The sequence below is a fragment of the Lampetra planeri genome, chromosome 6, assembly GCF_965212315.1.
Source record: "Lampetra planeri chromosome 6, kcLamPlan1.2.h2, whole genome shotgun sequence".
NCBI classification, from domain to species: domain Eukaryota; kingdom Metazoa; phylum Chordata; class Hyperoartia; order Petromyzontiformes; family Petromyzontidae; genus Lampetra; species Lampetra planeri.
The window spans coordinates 9,443,107-9,459,197 of record NC_136112.1 but is presented as its reverse complement, the minus strand read 5'-3'; the positions used below and the strand labels follow the sequence as shown (position 1 = coordinate 9,459,197).

The 16,091-nt window shown below is 43.3% G+C and overlaps 1 protein-coding gene across 5 annotated transcripts in view; it reads left to right on the top strand.

The window, feature by feature from the left end:
- LOC144719513 (serine/threonine-protein kinase TAO1-like) overlaps positions 1-16,091 on the top strand; it is a 36,805-nt gene extending 20,714 nt beyond the window's left edge. For 4 of the 5 annotated variants that reach the window (XM_078595509.1, XM_078595506.1, XM_078595510.1 and 1 more), the window contains 9 exons: positions 511-714; positions 1,516-1,662; positions 2,706-2,942; positions 3,834-3,962; positions 4,561-4,764; positions 5,435-5,674; positions 6,392-6,604; positions 6,727-6,915; positions 8,270-16,091. In XM_078595509.1, the coding sequence (XP_078451635.1) occupies positions 511-714; positions 1,516-1,662; positions 2,706-2,942; positions 3,834-3,962; positions 4,561-4,764; positions 5,435-5,674; positions 6,392-6,604; positions 6,727-6,915; positions 8,270-8,656 (1,950 nt within the window). In that variant the 3' untranslated portion in view covers positions 8,657-16,091. The remainder of the gene's footprint in view (positions 1-510; positions 715-1,515; positions 1,663-2,705; positions 2,943-3,833; positions 3,963-4,560; positions 4,765-5,434; positions 5,675-6,391; positions 6,605-6,726; positions 6,916-8,269) is intronic. The other variant, XM_078595508.1, reaches the window with a different exon arrangement.

The following is a 16,091-nucleotide window of genomic DNA, read 5'->3' as shown; positions in this document are numbered from 1 at the left end:
GATGGGTGGCCTCCACGCATAAAACAGTGTGGTAGGCTTCTGTGTGGTCACGTTGTCAGCAAAGGGCAGTGCAGCAAAATCCATTGTTGTACTGTCCTATGTGTACTTCGACTTTTATACTCTCAGCCTTTACCATTCTGCACTGACTAGCATGGTTAGTGTAGGTCAGTTAACCCCATGACCTGCACTGCATGGGGAGGCCCTTATCCAGCAGTGGAGTGGCAATAGGCTGTAGAACCTATTATCGACTTAACAATTATTGAATGTGAAAATGACAATCGTAAAACTATTCTTATAACCATTATATTTAATCAATTTAAGCTGCCAATGTAGTCTGCTTTAATCTGATGCCTGCCGCGTGTGCATCTGCCTACATCACTTTAACGCTGACAAATGATAAATAAACTTATACGCAATCCAATCATTTTCAATTAAATGTGCCATATACGCGTGAATAAGGATGAGCGACCAATGTTGAATGGATTAATGAACGTGCGCATGCCCGGGCAGGAGGTGGATCCGTACCTTCACCGTTCGGGCACGGTGAGCAGCGTGAGCAGCACGCAGTCCATCCCCAGCACGTCGGTGAGCGCTGGCAGCCAGGGCAGCAGTGTGGCCAGCATGCCGGAGGCCCCCGACCCCGAGGGCCACCTGCACATGATGTACGATGACTGCACTGTGATGTCCAGCAACTCCGTCATTCATGTGACACCGGTGAGTGTGACGGGGCAAGGTGTGCGACGGCTTGCGCAGAGGCCACGCGCTCCTGTTCGCTAATAGTATACGTAACATTTACCGTATTCTCTGGATTATAAGAAGCTCCGAAAAGTAAGACTTGCCCCAAGGCTTGTGCGTGGTTTCGTTAAAATATATTCAAATATGGTTAAATACACACACGCACTGGGTTTGAAATGCCTACTGAACTTATTCTTTCAAATACAGGGGAAAACGGTGCGACTTATAATATGGAGATTATGGTAGTCTGGTAACCATTCACCTTTGTCCCCCCCCTCCCTCCCCATCTCGCGATTTGATGAATTGTAACTATTCAAATTGGGAATCGTTTATTTGTTTTGTTTCTAATGCCTTGTTTGCAATGTCTGCCCTTATTTGTACTGTCTGTTCTGCCTCATTCTGTGTCATTTGTACAGTATGTCTCAACTTGCCTTGCATCATTTCTGCATTTTTGTTTTGTCTCTCTCCTACCATTAACCTAAATGAATGATTTGCATAGCATTAGCACGAATCTAAATTAAAAGATTCTTAAATCCAGGAATGCATGCATGTGTCAGGAACTTATTAATGTAAAGCTCTGGCTCATTACATGTGTGGGGGAAAAACTCATGTTATGGAATTGCATACAAACTTGCTTGCTGTACCGCCTTCTGCAGGAATTTCACATCACAATTTCAGACTGATCTACCAACCCCGACTCCCAAAGTGCTGGATTGCATCCATAGCATAAACATATACACTATAGTGTGTGTTTGTGTGTGCGTGTGCTTACGTTTGCAGGAGCAGTACTGCCTGCTGGAGGAGCGACTCCGAAGGGGCTCGGACCCAGACACGTCACGCACCCCTCCGCTACCACCGCACCGCGCTAGCCAACATCACCGCCACCACAACCACAACCACTTCCAGACCATTCGCACGGCCTCTGTGGTGAGTGCAACAACACAACTGCACCACCATCCCTATGCTCGCATGTTTTTCCAACAGAATTAGAGCATTCGTTTGTTGGGTTTGATCCCATGACTTTGCACAGAGGTGGAATTACACTTTCAGGATGTATTGCATAATTTCTCTTGAGGAATGGTAATGTTGACGTAACAATTTAGTCTCCATTATAAGATACTTTATTGAGTCGGCAGTTGCTTGAGTAAATTTAGTCGCACGCAGTTTAGTAAGAGTCGCATTCTGAACTAAAGGAACCAAGGAAATTAAGACTAATGTATGACTTGTGACCTTGGACTTAAGTGAAAAAAGTGACTGAAAATGTTTACCATGATAAACTTTCGGGTTTAGGCAATTCTAAACTCTTTTTCATAGTCCTTTATTAGGAGGCCACTGGAGCTATGCACTTTTAAATCTAGATTTAAAACTAATTTCTTTAGAACTGCTTTTTGTTTTTCATTTGTTGTCTTTGCCTCACCTATTAGCACTGTTCACTACGTACAGTGAAAAAAGTTAAACATAAATAAATGCATGCATATTTATGAATTTAGACTTGAAAATGGTTTTGTAAAATGAAGAATATTGGGACAAATATAATACTGGTAGGAACCTCCTGGTTACACCAGCCCACGGGATTATTGTGTTCGTCCGTCCATCGTGCAGGGAGGGGCTGGGTGGGGAGGGGAGGGGCTGGGTGGGGAGGGTGGGGAGGGGCTGGGTGGGGAGGGTGGGAGGGGTAGGGCTGGGTGGGGAGGGGCTGGTCACCCCGTGGTGCCCTTATTAAACTCAACGTTTAACCTACTCACGCCGGCTTGTGCCCGCCCTCACATGCGGGCATATTTGCGAAATACACCACGCCGCCGTTGACCCTGGCCATTGACCGAGCAACCCAACGTTCCTACCAGCTCCCTCCGCAGGAATGTGTTCTTTGGTGGGGGACTTAAACTGAGATTTTACAAGCATTTTTTGTTAGTGTAAACGAAGGTTTAAAGAGGCGAATGATATGACACCTTGTGATTCCTGCTCTTCAGGTGACGCGGCAGATGCACGAGCACGAGCAGGAGAGCGAGCTGCGCGAGCAGATGTCGGGCTACAAGCGCATGCGGCGACAGCACCAGAAGCAGCTGATGGCGCTGGAAAACAAACTGAAGGCGGAAATGGATGAGCACCGACTACGCCTTGACAAGGAGCTGGAGACGCACACCAATGGAGCCGCCAGCGACATGGAGAAGCTGCTCAAGAAGCACCAGGCCCTGCTCGACAAGGAGGTAGGCCATGGACGTGCCCGAGCACGGCGTCTCGGCACGACTCGGCCTCCTTTCATCGAGGAGACCAGTGCTGTCGTTTAGAAACGTGCGTTCAGAGTATTCGGCTGCTATACATTTCCACATGATAAGCCACGTCGGTGAGCTATCATTTGTGGCCAGGTTGCTTTTGACCTTCTTTCGCACTGTACGTAGCCAGCCGTTTTAATCAAAGGTGTGAAGTGGGCCTTATCTGGTGTTAAAGTGAAAAAAAAATGTGTTCTCGACAAATGTAAGCATGAGTCTATTTGAATAATCGGCATGAAAAATAACAGTAGCTGATGGTAGCGATGATGTCACCAAGTTCCGTCCATCACCTTCTAACGGCACACGTGGGAATAGAGGGGGGAGACATTTGTTTTCCAACTGTTTCTGTGTAATCTGTTTACTTGAGATATCAAACTGATATTCAGAAGCATCATCGATTCCCGAAATAATCTCATAGCCCAGCTCTAGTGCTGCATGTGCCCTAAACAGTGTTGTAGTTTATTTGTGTGTTTAATGTTTGGGGAAAAATAATCACACATTGGTTGTTTTAAGCAATACATTGTGGAAGAAAATTGGTTTGTAATCACAGTTTATGGTTGTCTCTTACAAATAATTGCCTTTTTTGCTGGTATTGATTCTTGCATCATCGACAATACATGTTCCTTAAAATCACATCATATGATTATGGTGCCAATAGAAGTAAGCAAATGGCTTGTGTGAGTGATGGAGTGACACAATTTCGTTACATTTAAATTGATTTCTAGTTGTAATATTTATTATTTCTTGATAAATGGGCCACGATTTTGTATTTTCCGTGATGAAACATAAGGCTGAATGCGTTTTCTCTGCCACCTGGCCATATTCCAGGTGAAGGCTGCAGGGGCAGAGGAAAAGAAGTTCCAGCAGCACATCTTGTCCCAGCAGAAGAAAGAACTCAACAGCTTCCTGGAGGCACAGAAGAGGGAATACAACATGCGAAAGGAGCAACTCAAGAGGGTAATGACAAAACGGTCACACGATAACGGTATCCATGAATTTAACATAGCTTTGAGTGCACATGCTACCACTTTGTTAGAAAATAAGCACTTGTGCAAAGTAATTATGTTCAACGCAGGCTGATATCCTGTTTTTAATGTTGGCCACATAGCTTTAAGTAGTTGTGGCTATCCACCCTTTTTCCCTCCACTGGGTCCAGTCATTAATTTGGTTTTACTATTGTGTGCACATAGGTGTTGGAGAATGTGTATAACTTATCATAGTCCATTTATTGTAGGACCCTAAACCAAGCTGTCATCCTTTTTCTAATTTGCACACCAATATGTTCTGATGTTTTGTATGGAAATATAGCAAATGCAACTTGTGCACTGTTTAAGCGCTAACAATCCCCAGTTGTGATGTTTGCAAAACTAGCGATATGTCAAACTTAGCGTCGCCTTTTTAATGCAACCAATCACATTTTTCGACGCTTGAAAAGTTTAACGGCAGTTACTAAATCTGTAAAAAGAGACTGGTGCAATGGGGGGGGGGGGGGGGACAACTGACTCGTTCATCCGGGCTAATATTATACCCTCTTATTTCCCTGTTTTCTTGCAAGGAGTTGAATGAGAATCAAAGCACGCCCAAGAAAGAGAAGCAGGAGTGGCTGTCCCGGCAGAAGGAGACGATTCAGCACTTCCAGGCGGAGGAGGAGGCGACCATGCTGCGCAGCCAGCGTCACTACCTGGAGCTCGAGTGCCGGCGCTTCAAGCGGCGCATGCTGCTGGAGAGGCACAACCTCGAGCAGGGTCTGCTCCGAGAGGTAACGCTACGTGTTGGCACGCGTGAATCTTGTATATACCCATATGGTGTTGATGCAACACTCCTGTAACGTGTGGCAGCAGACTATTCATCTGGCATTGACTTACAGCAGATGTTTGGTTCATCGGGTCTCTCGGCTCGTTCAAATTCCACCTTAATACACACCCGTTCTTAAAGGCCTTTTTACTTAATATTTTTTTTTATACTTTCGGTTAACAATTTGGTGGGATGTTCTAAACACTAGCCTGCATGCTTTTATAATTTTTTCAGATTTTTTTCTATAATACTGTTTTTAGCTATGTACAGCACTTCGTGACTTCCTCTTTAAACATTGCTTTTAGAAGTTTATAATATTATTATTTGACTAGACTGCATATGTAATTTTCATGCATGTAGCCTCTTACCTTCAACTGATATTGACAATGTAGCAACAATCTTGATTTGAAGCTTTTGTGACTGCAACTGCAGGAATTCATACGCTCTGGTTCTTTCAGTAAAGTCACGTAGGTATAAAATAAAATAAATAACGACGTTTCGGGCGCAACACAAGCGTCCGTCATCGGGTGGGAAAGAGAGTAATGTAGCAACAGCCATGGATATGTCACTGTATTGGTGTTCCCTCACCTATGTGTGTGTGTACGCGCTTGTTCGTTTGTCGCATGCTCACAAAGGAGCTGAACAAGAAGCAGATGCAGAAGGACTCGGAGCATGCGATGCTGCTACGGCACCACGAGGCCACCCAGGATCTGGAGTTCCGTCACCTGAACACGGTGCAGCGCATGCGCAGCGAGCTGATCCGCCTGCAGCACCAGACGGAGCTCGCCAACCAGATGGAGTATAACAAGGGGCGTGAGCGCGAGCTGCGGCGCAAGCACGTCATGGAGATCCGCCAGCAGCCCAAGTGTCTCAGGGTCAGTGTTGAGCATTTAAGATGCTTTTCGAAATCTGAATAAGAGTATTTATTTACTGGAGGAATGCGATGAGCTTATGAAGCTCTTTTTCACAGATATCCAATTGACTTTGGCCCGAGTCGGGTTGAAGTGTTGTGTGGTGGGTCATTCTGAGTGAGGTTACCCGCAGTAGTTTAAGCAAGGGACGGTGGTATTTTGGATTTTAAAGGTTTTGATCGATGCGAAGCATTTTTTGTAAACAATATTTAACAACACAAAAACGACATCGATTACAAGAAAAAGGCATCGCCAGCTGTTTGAGTCCACCTTTCGTAAACAAGTCACGTGAAAAACTGCCCATTCATTGATGAGAATAGTTATATGTAGAGAGTGGGGTGTAATCTCAAGCAAGTATTTTTAAAATATGCATAATTTCACATCTAATAAAAGGCATCATTCATGTTTGCACAAAAATTTGCACAATTTTTAAATATGATTACGCACACAAACACGGATCTATTTTAACCAAATGGATGTTGTAATGTCCTACTTTAATCTGTTAACTTCTTGCTTAACCCTTTTTGTGCCTTCTATGATTCAATGCACAAACGTTGTTTCGTTCACTGCACATCATCTCTATAATCCACCACCACGAAACTGCCTCCACAATGCACATGACATCGACAGCTACCTCAAGCTTGCTTCTCTGCCCCTTTCTCCCTTTCTGCCGTGATTCAGGTAAAAGAAATCCAGATCAAAAAGCAGTTCCAGGACACGTGCAAGGTGCAGACACGGCAGTACAAGGCTCTGCGCAACCATCTGCTGGAGACCACGCCCAAGGGCGACCATAAAGCCGTGCTCAAGCGCCTCAAGGACGAGCAGACGCGCAAACTCGCCATCTTGGCAGAGCAGTACGAGCACACCATCAACGAGATGATGTCCACACAGGCGGTAAGTGGTCATGGTGGGGTTCACCCCTGCTTTTATATTTTTCATCCGCGCGCATTTTAAGCCGGTCGTTCCTTCTCGGCGTTGAATCGTCACTCAAATCCAAATGTTGCTACCGCTTGCAGCTCCGCCTGGACGAGGCACAGGAGGGCGAGTGCCAGGCCCTGAAGGTGCAGCTGCAGCAGGAGCTGGAGCTGCTCAACGCCTACCAGAGCAAGATCAAGATGCGCACAGATGCGCAGCATGAGCGGGAGCGCAAAGAGCTGGAGCAGAAGGTGTCCCTGCGCCGTGCGCTGCTTGAGCAGAAGGTGAACGTATGTATTTGTTTGCGCATAGGTGCACGTGCATGCGCACACCCAGGGTTGCCGCAAGTTGGCTATACTACGATATATCGTGCGATTATAATATCCACAACCGCATTTTCCCATGCTGATTTTCCCACGTCAATGCTGCCGTCCACAGGTTTTCATCATTTATTAATTTAGCATCTTCCCTGCGGGCACTTAGTGTCATGTCATTTACCCAGCCTTCCAAATTGTTTTTCAAACACATTAATTCAAGTTGTAAATAAAGAGTTCTTACCCATTAAATTATTGCTCGGAAAAGTGCTTATTTTTTCCGCAGAAATTGTCATAATTTAAGTTAATTTAAATTGTCATACAGTAATGTGTGTTATAAGTGTTTATAAAGGCACAATGATTCGAAGATGTATGGAAGGCTGAAGTTAAGTGAAATGTCTAAAGCACAAACAATACAATACGAATCGGAGAAAGTTATGGGTAAATTTGTGTCGTGATTATGAAATTTGATATCTTACCGTAAACAATGATATTGCGGCAACCCTACTTATACTAATACCTCACTCGCACAACAGTCTTTCTATTAGTTTAACACGTAGGCTTTCGCGACCAATATTATTAATAATAAACATTTTTGGGTTAGATTGCGTTATTTATAAATGTGTCGTAACCCTCCACCACCCGACATGGCCAATCAGCAAAAAAGTGGCACGTTGACAAAAGACAAATAGTTCACTACTTTAGCCCACCGGTGTGTTGAAGAGTGAATCCACAACATTTACAGTTTTTGAGTACGATGTTTCCCTGGTAATTACATCCAGCATCATCGGGCAATTCGCCGGAATTAGCCAAATGTATAATTCTGGCTACTTGCCCGATGATGCTGGTTGTACTCCAAAACTGTAAATGTTGTGGATTCACTCTTCAACACACCGGTGGGCTAAATTAGTGAACTATTTGTCTTTTGTCAACGTGACACTTTTTTGCTGATTGGCTGTGTCGGGTGGTGGAGGGTTACGGCACATTTATAAATAACGCGATCTAACCCAAAAACGTTTATTATGGGTCTTTCTATTGTGATCAAAATTAGTGTAATATGAAACAGTGGATAAGCATGGAGAGCTCTTAATGGTTTCACAAAAGTTATTGGTGTGATTGTAGACTGCATATTAAACAGATGCACTTTTGTCAGCTTGTGTACCTAATGCCTGATTGATCATGTGTTGCTCTTATCACTGCTAGTTCTTATACTTGCAATGGTAGAATTGATTGGAGTTGGAGCACTAAAATGTGTTTAAAATCACCTAAAGTGACACGGTTCACAACACCAATGTTTACGTTTCCCCATGAACCCTTTTGTGTCCTCTAGATTGAAGAGGAGATGGTAGCTCTTCAGACAGAGCGTTCAGACAAGATCCGCTCCCTCCTGGAGCGCCAGGCTCGCGAGATCGAGCTCTTCGACTCGGAGAGCGTGCGCCTGGGCTTCAGTAACCTGGTGCTCTCCAACTTGCCAGCCGAAGCTTTCAGCCACAGTTACCCGGGAGCCCAGGGCTACTCAGGATCCCAGTCGGGCTATGGGGGAGCTGGTGGCGGCGGCGGTGGCAGTGGGGGCAGCCGTGCAGGCAACCCTGGCATGAGAAACAGCCCCCAGCCCATGCGGCGCACGGCCTCCGCATCCGGAGGACAGGGCGACCGTGGCATGAGTCGCAGTTCCAGCGCCTCTTCTCATTTCTCCAATGGATCCTACTACAATTAGCACGGGTGGCCCCCCCCCCCGGGTTGTGTGCTTGCATACTGCCCGTGGCTCCCGCTCTGTCCCCTCCTTCCCTCCCTCCACGTCACATCGCCACTGAGCCAGACCCACAGGAGAGGAGCCGGGGCGTGAGCACACGTGTTTGTTACGACTCAAGATGGAAAGTCGGACTTTATGTTTGCACCACAGTCCCATTTTTTATGTTTGCTTTGGTGGTGTTACCGACGACCGACCGTTTAAGCGTGGGATTGTCATTGTATACATTTGGCTAATCTGTCTTCATATTTTTGCATCTCCTGCCTGTGGAAGTCAGAATTTGCTCAAACCCCCCCAATTTATTGGGATTTTAAAGCCCTTATCGCTTTTAGCAGTCTGCCAATATTTTATTTGCCCCACATTTCTTTTGTCCTTACACTTTGGATTAGGCCAAAACTAGAGCGTAAAACTGGCCTCGGGTTTTTAGTTTGGCCCAACATATTCTTGATGGATCCATGGTTATGTCTAAGGCCTTTTTGTTATTTTTTTCAATAGCCCAGGGTTTGTAACATAAATGTACTGCATTACAAACACAGTGTTGGGGCAGCTGAATTAGTTTTAAGTTTTTATACAAAGTAATAGAAATATGATTTTTGTTTTGACTTAAGGCGTGCTTGTTAGGCACTGGCTTGCCTGTATATATCTGCTGCCATTCTATTACGTTTACACCTTTTGGGTTTTAAACTGTGAATATGTCACAATGCCCGGATCTGTGATATCACTTGTCTCTCCACCGTGTACATCCCTTGTCAGCTATTGTTTAAATTCAGTGGAATAAGCTTACACATAAATTACATTGTTTGCATGATACACTGAACTATTGTCAGCATTACAGGGTTAGGTTTTGAAAAAAAAAAGGTTTGTGCTAAGAAAATATACATTACCCATACAAGGCTGTCGTACACTTGTGCTTGTTCTTCCATACTCGAACAGCATTCCTCACTGAACATTAATGGTAGACATAGCAGAGGCCCTTTCTGGCAGAAAGACAGATGTGGCCATCGTTTAGAGCCATGCTTTTTCAGTTCAGGCAAAGAAATCGGAGAATTGTGCTTGCATCCAATTGTACGTCGTGTGTACATGTGGAATATTGTGAGAAAATGTGGTTTGTTTTCACCATGCATATTTTTTTGCGCACATAGTATCACCTCTTATCAGAAGTGACATTTGCAGTAAATGTAATCATGCTTTATGGTTATAAAATAAGAACAAAAGTTTTATTCAACACGCTTATGCCTAGAGCCTTCGAGCATGAATAGGGTAAACATGCGCTGGGCAGTTTGGTGTATTGTAACCGTGCGTCCAGGTGTTGGGCACAGCTGCCGGCCACAAGCTTAGACGCGGGTGCTCTCAATCATATCACACGTTCACTCCCGCAACGGGAGGGAATGCTTGTAAAGAACTGTGCCAAGCATCCTGAAATACCAGAGCAGTTAATGCATATGCTGCCAAATAGAATCACCTCTTCATGGGCTTTGTTGAGCATTTGCCGTGCCGGTAGCTATTGCAAGCTTGCGTGTGTTCATGACTTGTAAACTTGGTCGGTAGGAACCACGCCTGCTCTTTTAACATCGCAACCATCTAGTGGCCTGATTGGTTTCAATGTGGTTTCTTCAGTGGTGTGTCTAACAATGAGTACTGCATTTTAGGGCCTCCATTTGTACTTGCAGCATCGCAAAGCCATTTTACATGAATTGATATTTACAGTTTAGCAGGTGACTGTGTTTCGTGTATATTTGGAGTTAAATTAGATGTTAAAGAGAATAGTGTCTTCCCAGTTCTTTTGTAATGGGCACTCCTTTGCTGGATTGCTTTAGAATTAATGTAATGAGAATATATGTGATGTATGTTAATGTAACTAATTATACTTAGGTTTTGTAAATACATTTAAAGAAGTGACTAAATATTTCTTATTTATATGGCATTTAGCTGTCATAAAAAAATATTTTTGGCGTAGCAGAAGGCTCAAATGAAAACAAAGCACATTGGAGCTCAACTGTCCAAATTACAATCTTGTTTAAATTTAGCTATTTGTGTCAGGTGCTGTTAAACTGGATGCTTTTATTTTATTTTGAGCTGTGCATCTCAACAAGCCTTAGGCTTCAGTTTTTCCTAAGCTGTTGCCTAGCCAGAGGTGGTGTCTCACCAGGCATGTTGGCCAAGTGATCGTTGGTGCTAGGATCGATTGCCTATGCCGATGTGAGGTCCCAGTCAGGGTTTGATGCCAAGTGCGTGTTTGTGCTTATACAGCTTGCCTCATCATAGTTCTGGCCATTCTAGGTTCAAGGCCTGGTAACAACTCAAGCTTAACCATACTTTGAGACCCAAGCCAGAGTTTGAGATGGCCGACACCATGTTTCACTCTTCCTATGTACATTGCCACGTCATTTTAGATTTGCTTTTTTTCTGTTGAAATGTCACAGTTGGTGTATTCTAAACTCACTTATATTTGAGTATAGTATACACAGGAATAACGTGTAACCTTTATTAATACCAACAGATAAATATACCGCACTGATTAACATGGTTGGCTACGTTCGGTGCAAAAGAAGTTCTACATACATACAACACCACCAAAACCATGATAAACTTCATTGACATGCCTCGGTACCAAAATAATGGGAGAATCAAGTACTTATATTTACTCACTGTTCATCACTTGGCACCTGTCCAGATGCAGAGCCGGGGGGGGGGGGTATTGAGAGGCTAGTTTTGAATCAGGATCTAACTAGGATACAGGCTTAGCCAATGAAGGTAGCATTCTGCCAGGGTTCTTGAGAGATGGCCATTTTTAGTCTGGATTAGTGCCTGATCAAACATTGAGCCCTTAGGCTGCACAGTTTCGTTCTTGCCAGAGCTGATAGTGGTCTGGCTGAGTTTGAGGATTAGCCGGAGTTGGATGCTTATCTGAGTGTGAAGCCAAACCAGGAGAAATGGTGTACTTGCCAGTGTTTAGCGTTTAAACCATGCTGCTTGTGGTTTGGCTAGCATTGGTGTTTGCCAAAAAATGGATGCAAATGTTACACACCTACTTTAGAAATCCATGTATTTACTGCAGCCAGGGTTGAGGTTAGTTATTTGGGTGCCACAGTTGAGCCCTAATTTGTTAACTCCCTCTTGTCATTGACCACAATCCAGTTAACACCCTTGCCAATCAAAACAGTAAATGTGTCCATAAGGAGTGTGAAAGAGTTGTATTTTGGTTACTTGGAGGCTTCATACATTGTGCAATTGCGCTGTCGAATTGAAGCAAGTGTAAAAAAAGAATTAAATGCATAAATGTTCTTAACTTTAATGCATGTCTTGTGTTACTTGATATTTTAATTTCCGAGTGTCAACTCATTTAGAAATTCTGAATGTGCAGAGATCTAAGTTAATGTAATATTTAGCCTACTACTTTATCCAGTTGTGTTTGTTGTTTCCAGGTGCGTTTATATTTTGGCTGAGCCATGGACTGCACTGCTGGTAGCTAATGATAAAGCATTCTAAAAAGGCACCCACGGCCACCATACTGCACAGCATGCATTTAAAAGCTTTACACAAGCATACGGTACCATGTGTCGCGTTATTCAACTGTCAGGAAATTAAGAAACAAACGTTGAAAAAGGGGTAAAAATCTGCTGTCCATCTGCTTGGATAGGTTACAATTGAGCAGTACAAGTGGGGTCTGTGACACTTGAGTAAAGGTGTTTTGCACACATTAGCAATGTGATCGGTCTTGTTGCCGAGATGTTTATATATCTCTTTGCTGAAAAGGTGCGCATAGATTTGTAATGTCCTGCAGCTTTCAATGAATCCCTGTTCAAAATACGATAGGTTCCCCATGAGCAGTATGGAAGGGGAAGACCCTTGATGGCATTAACATCAGGAGCTGGAGCCTTGTTGAGAGCAGTGGTGAGGTTGTTAGGTCCAGGTAGGAAAGACTTGTTTGCTCTATTTTAACCACGTCAGGTGTGATTAATTCCAGGTACCTACAGAATAGTACTATACGTGTGTTTTCTTAAATTAGCCACATGTCTTGTCGAGTAATACAGCATGGAGAAGGTCATGTTCTGAACTGGATTGCAGCCATGCCACTGGTTGGTCGTGACTGATGCTTGGCAAGGTAACCTTGATAAACAATTGTTTGATCAAGGTATTCTTGGTAAATAGACTTGTGATGCCTTGATAATGTAGCATTCATTTCTTAAGGCACGCCACTGTTTAGGCACATGCACAGGCCACACCTGCATGTACTTTTCTATAGAATACATGTAGTAAAAAAACAAGAGGGCAGTGATGTAACAACAGGGTCCCCTACCATTGTTATCTCAAGGGGTTACATGAAACATCCTTTAGTTATAAGAGGAAAGCTTTAAACATATATATGTGAAATAATGAGCTGAAACTTTATCTCTTTGAGCTTCAGCAAAGTGTACGAGGCCCACCGCCAGCAGCTGGTGTGCAATACTGTCACTCATGAGATATCTCAATTGTTTGAGAATATAAAAACACACATCTTGACATCAGGCTGGTTTCTTTAGTCATTATTTCACTGAATGCACACACAACTACACAAATTTGACCGGGCCTGCAATTAATGCAACAGCCTGTGCTGAGTGATCCCTTTGAGGCACCAAAGGGGGGGGGGGGTCCACTGAGCATCGGAGCACAACGGCACCACGTTTAGAACTCTGAAATAACAACACGTAAAATATTGCTTAGGGGCTCCCCATTATTGCTGTTGCACATGGACTCTGTTGAGGCACATAACGAAAAAGTATCAATGTATCCATTTCCGACGGTGCGTGGACTCCTTGGTGACCCTCCCACCACCACCACCCCCCTTTTTTCAGTGCAGGCACATGGGGGTGGGCATAGCTCTTGAGGGTCGTGGCACCGTTAACTGCAGCGTGTTCTGCTTTATGTGGGTCGTAAAAAGTTCCTCGTGTGCAGGTGTGAACTACAGCGTCGACGATAATTTTGTGGGAAGGTTTATGTCACTAAATTGAGTGCCGCGTGTGCAAAAAGTTATCGGATTTGAAAGCGGCATCCAGTTATGTCACATCACTCACACACGCCTCTAACCTCGCAACCTCAATGACACACTCCATCGCCCTTCTCACCCAGAGAACCAGTTAAACAGACTTAAGCATAGGTATCACTTTTACTCGGCGTCAGCTTGAGCTGGTTTGTTTATGTTGTGCTTTGTGTTTCAATATCCACCGTCAGGTTTCGCAGCCATGTTACGCGGGGCACAGGTAAAATGATTCGGTACTGATCGTAGTTGAGTCCAAAAAAATCCGCCGTAAAAATCAGGAAGTACGAATTTCACATTTAGTGATGGGTTTGTTAATTTAGCCTATTTTCTATCCACCGTTTTAATGATATGTACACTAACACGCACACAAGCTGCAGCCCTCTCGTGCATGAAACATTGCATCGTATGGGGGGGTATCGAATTCTCTATTAATACAAGCCAATGCAGCCACATGCTTTACTTTCTCTAACGTGGCATCTGTTCCTTAGGCCAATGTTGACGCTTGACTTGCAGCAATGTTTATGCTTAGCAATGTTTTAAATCACAGAAATGGAGTGAAAAAAAGACTGCTGATTTTTGGTCACTCATGGGACACCCTATAGCAAGAATGTGTAACTTGAGACGCAATCCATTGTCTCTCCATGCAATTATTGTAAATTTGATTATGAGCATAACACATTAAAAAAATTGGTACATGTGGAAATATGATCTGTGCAGCGTGCGAGATCTTAAATTCTCCCAAACCTGATTTATAATATTAATACATAGTGCTTAAATTTCTTGAATTTTGTTGCATTTTTAAAGGGGCAAAACGTATTATCATTTACAATGCATTGTTCGGCGGCTGCATGCCATGTCTATCATATGCCCAGTGCTCCAATATGCACATTACCCGGTGGAAGAAATTAGTTTTCTGCTTTTAGCCCTACCTTTTTTTTTACTAAACATGAATTGACTGTTGGACCGTTCAGTGTTCTTCGTTTTTAATTGCAGTGTTATTATTTTCAGCTCCTAAGCAAGTAAAATAGATGGGGATTTACAAAACTGGGACTGAACGGAACTACGGGTTCTCTTAACGATGGGATCCCATCGCGCTTGCATCTGGGTCGTGCCGAACTCATCTTTGCACCATAAATCGATCGCTGGTTTCACGAATCAAGTGTGCGGGTTTGTGACTCGGACGGCTTCCTGTACCAGGGGACGCATGGGGGTGGCATGCGGTGGCCTTGATTTGAAGCGTTCGTGACTGCAAGGATTCATACTCTTAGGTTGTTTCGGTAAAGTCACGTAGGTAAAAAATACATAATAAAATATAATAGAAATAATATTTTATTTCTATTATTTTTTAATAAAATATATAATAGAAATAATATTTTATTTCTATTATGAATTTTTATTATTTATTTTTTTCCTACGTGACTTTACCGAAAAACCTAAGAGTATATGGTGACCTCCCAACGAAAGATAGGTGGGGTGGCCCTGCCACTCCGTGCGCTTGTATCTTGCACGCCAACTTGCACTCGCAAAATGCACGCCCCATCTGGCAATGGTTTGTTGACAATGGGTGGCGTTTCCATGAGTTCAATAACATGTTTTGTTTTAATTTGCATTAAATCATTTATTTAAAAACAAAAAAGTTGGATCTCTGTGCTGGACCATTTCCTTGTCGCCGAACATTACGCACCGATGTTCATTTCACGTTCGTCCTTTGTTCTGCTTTGTTGGTTGTAGGAATTAGAGCTCGCTCTTCTGGCAAGCGGGTTCCTTGACCAATTCTCAACACATTGGGTGTTCTTACAAATCAAATGATTGTTTTGCCACCATCTCGCATAGAGAATCTTAGGCGAGCAGGTTTATCACTTCTGTTGCAATCGCAGTGTCATTTACAGCTTTTCGAACTGAACCGTGACGCTTCTATTATAACTATTAATAGTTAAGGCTTTGGTTTTTTTATTGGTGTTACAGAGTTGTGGGCAAAGGTTGAAACTGAATTGGGATGTACAGTAACTTAGTTGTGAACTATTAACGCACAGTGGATTCTTGTATTATTTTTTTATTATGATTATGATCGAGGCGTTTGGTCATGCGGTCCAGTTCAGCTGAGCGGCCGTGAAGATGCTGAACTGACTTTACAGTATTTGTTTTTATTATTTAGCGCTAATAATTCTCCTAGAAACGTGAATTCTCGCTGCGTTTTACTGCAATTAATATTTCACAACTGTGTTAATACATAATATATTTAACGGGAGGGGATACACCTATTTTGATTAAAACTTGGTTCGAAGTTTTAAAGTTCTGTGCATATAGTTATACGGTGTAATGTAAAGTGAGCGGAAAAAAAGACCTGCACATTTTAATAAACATTAAATCTCACAAAAGGAA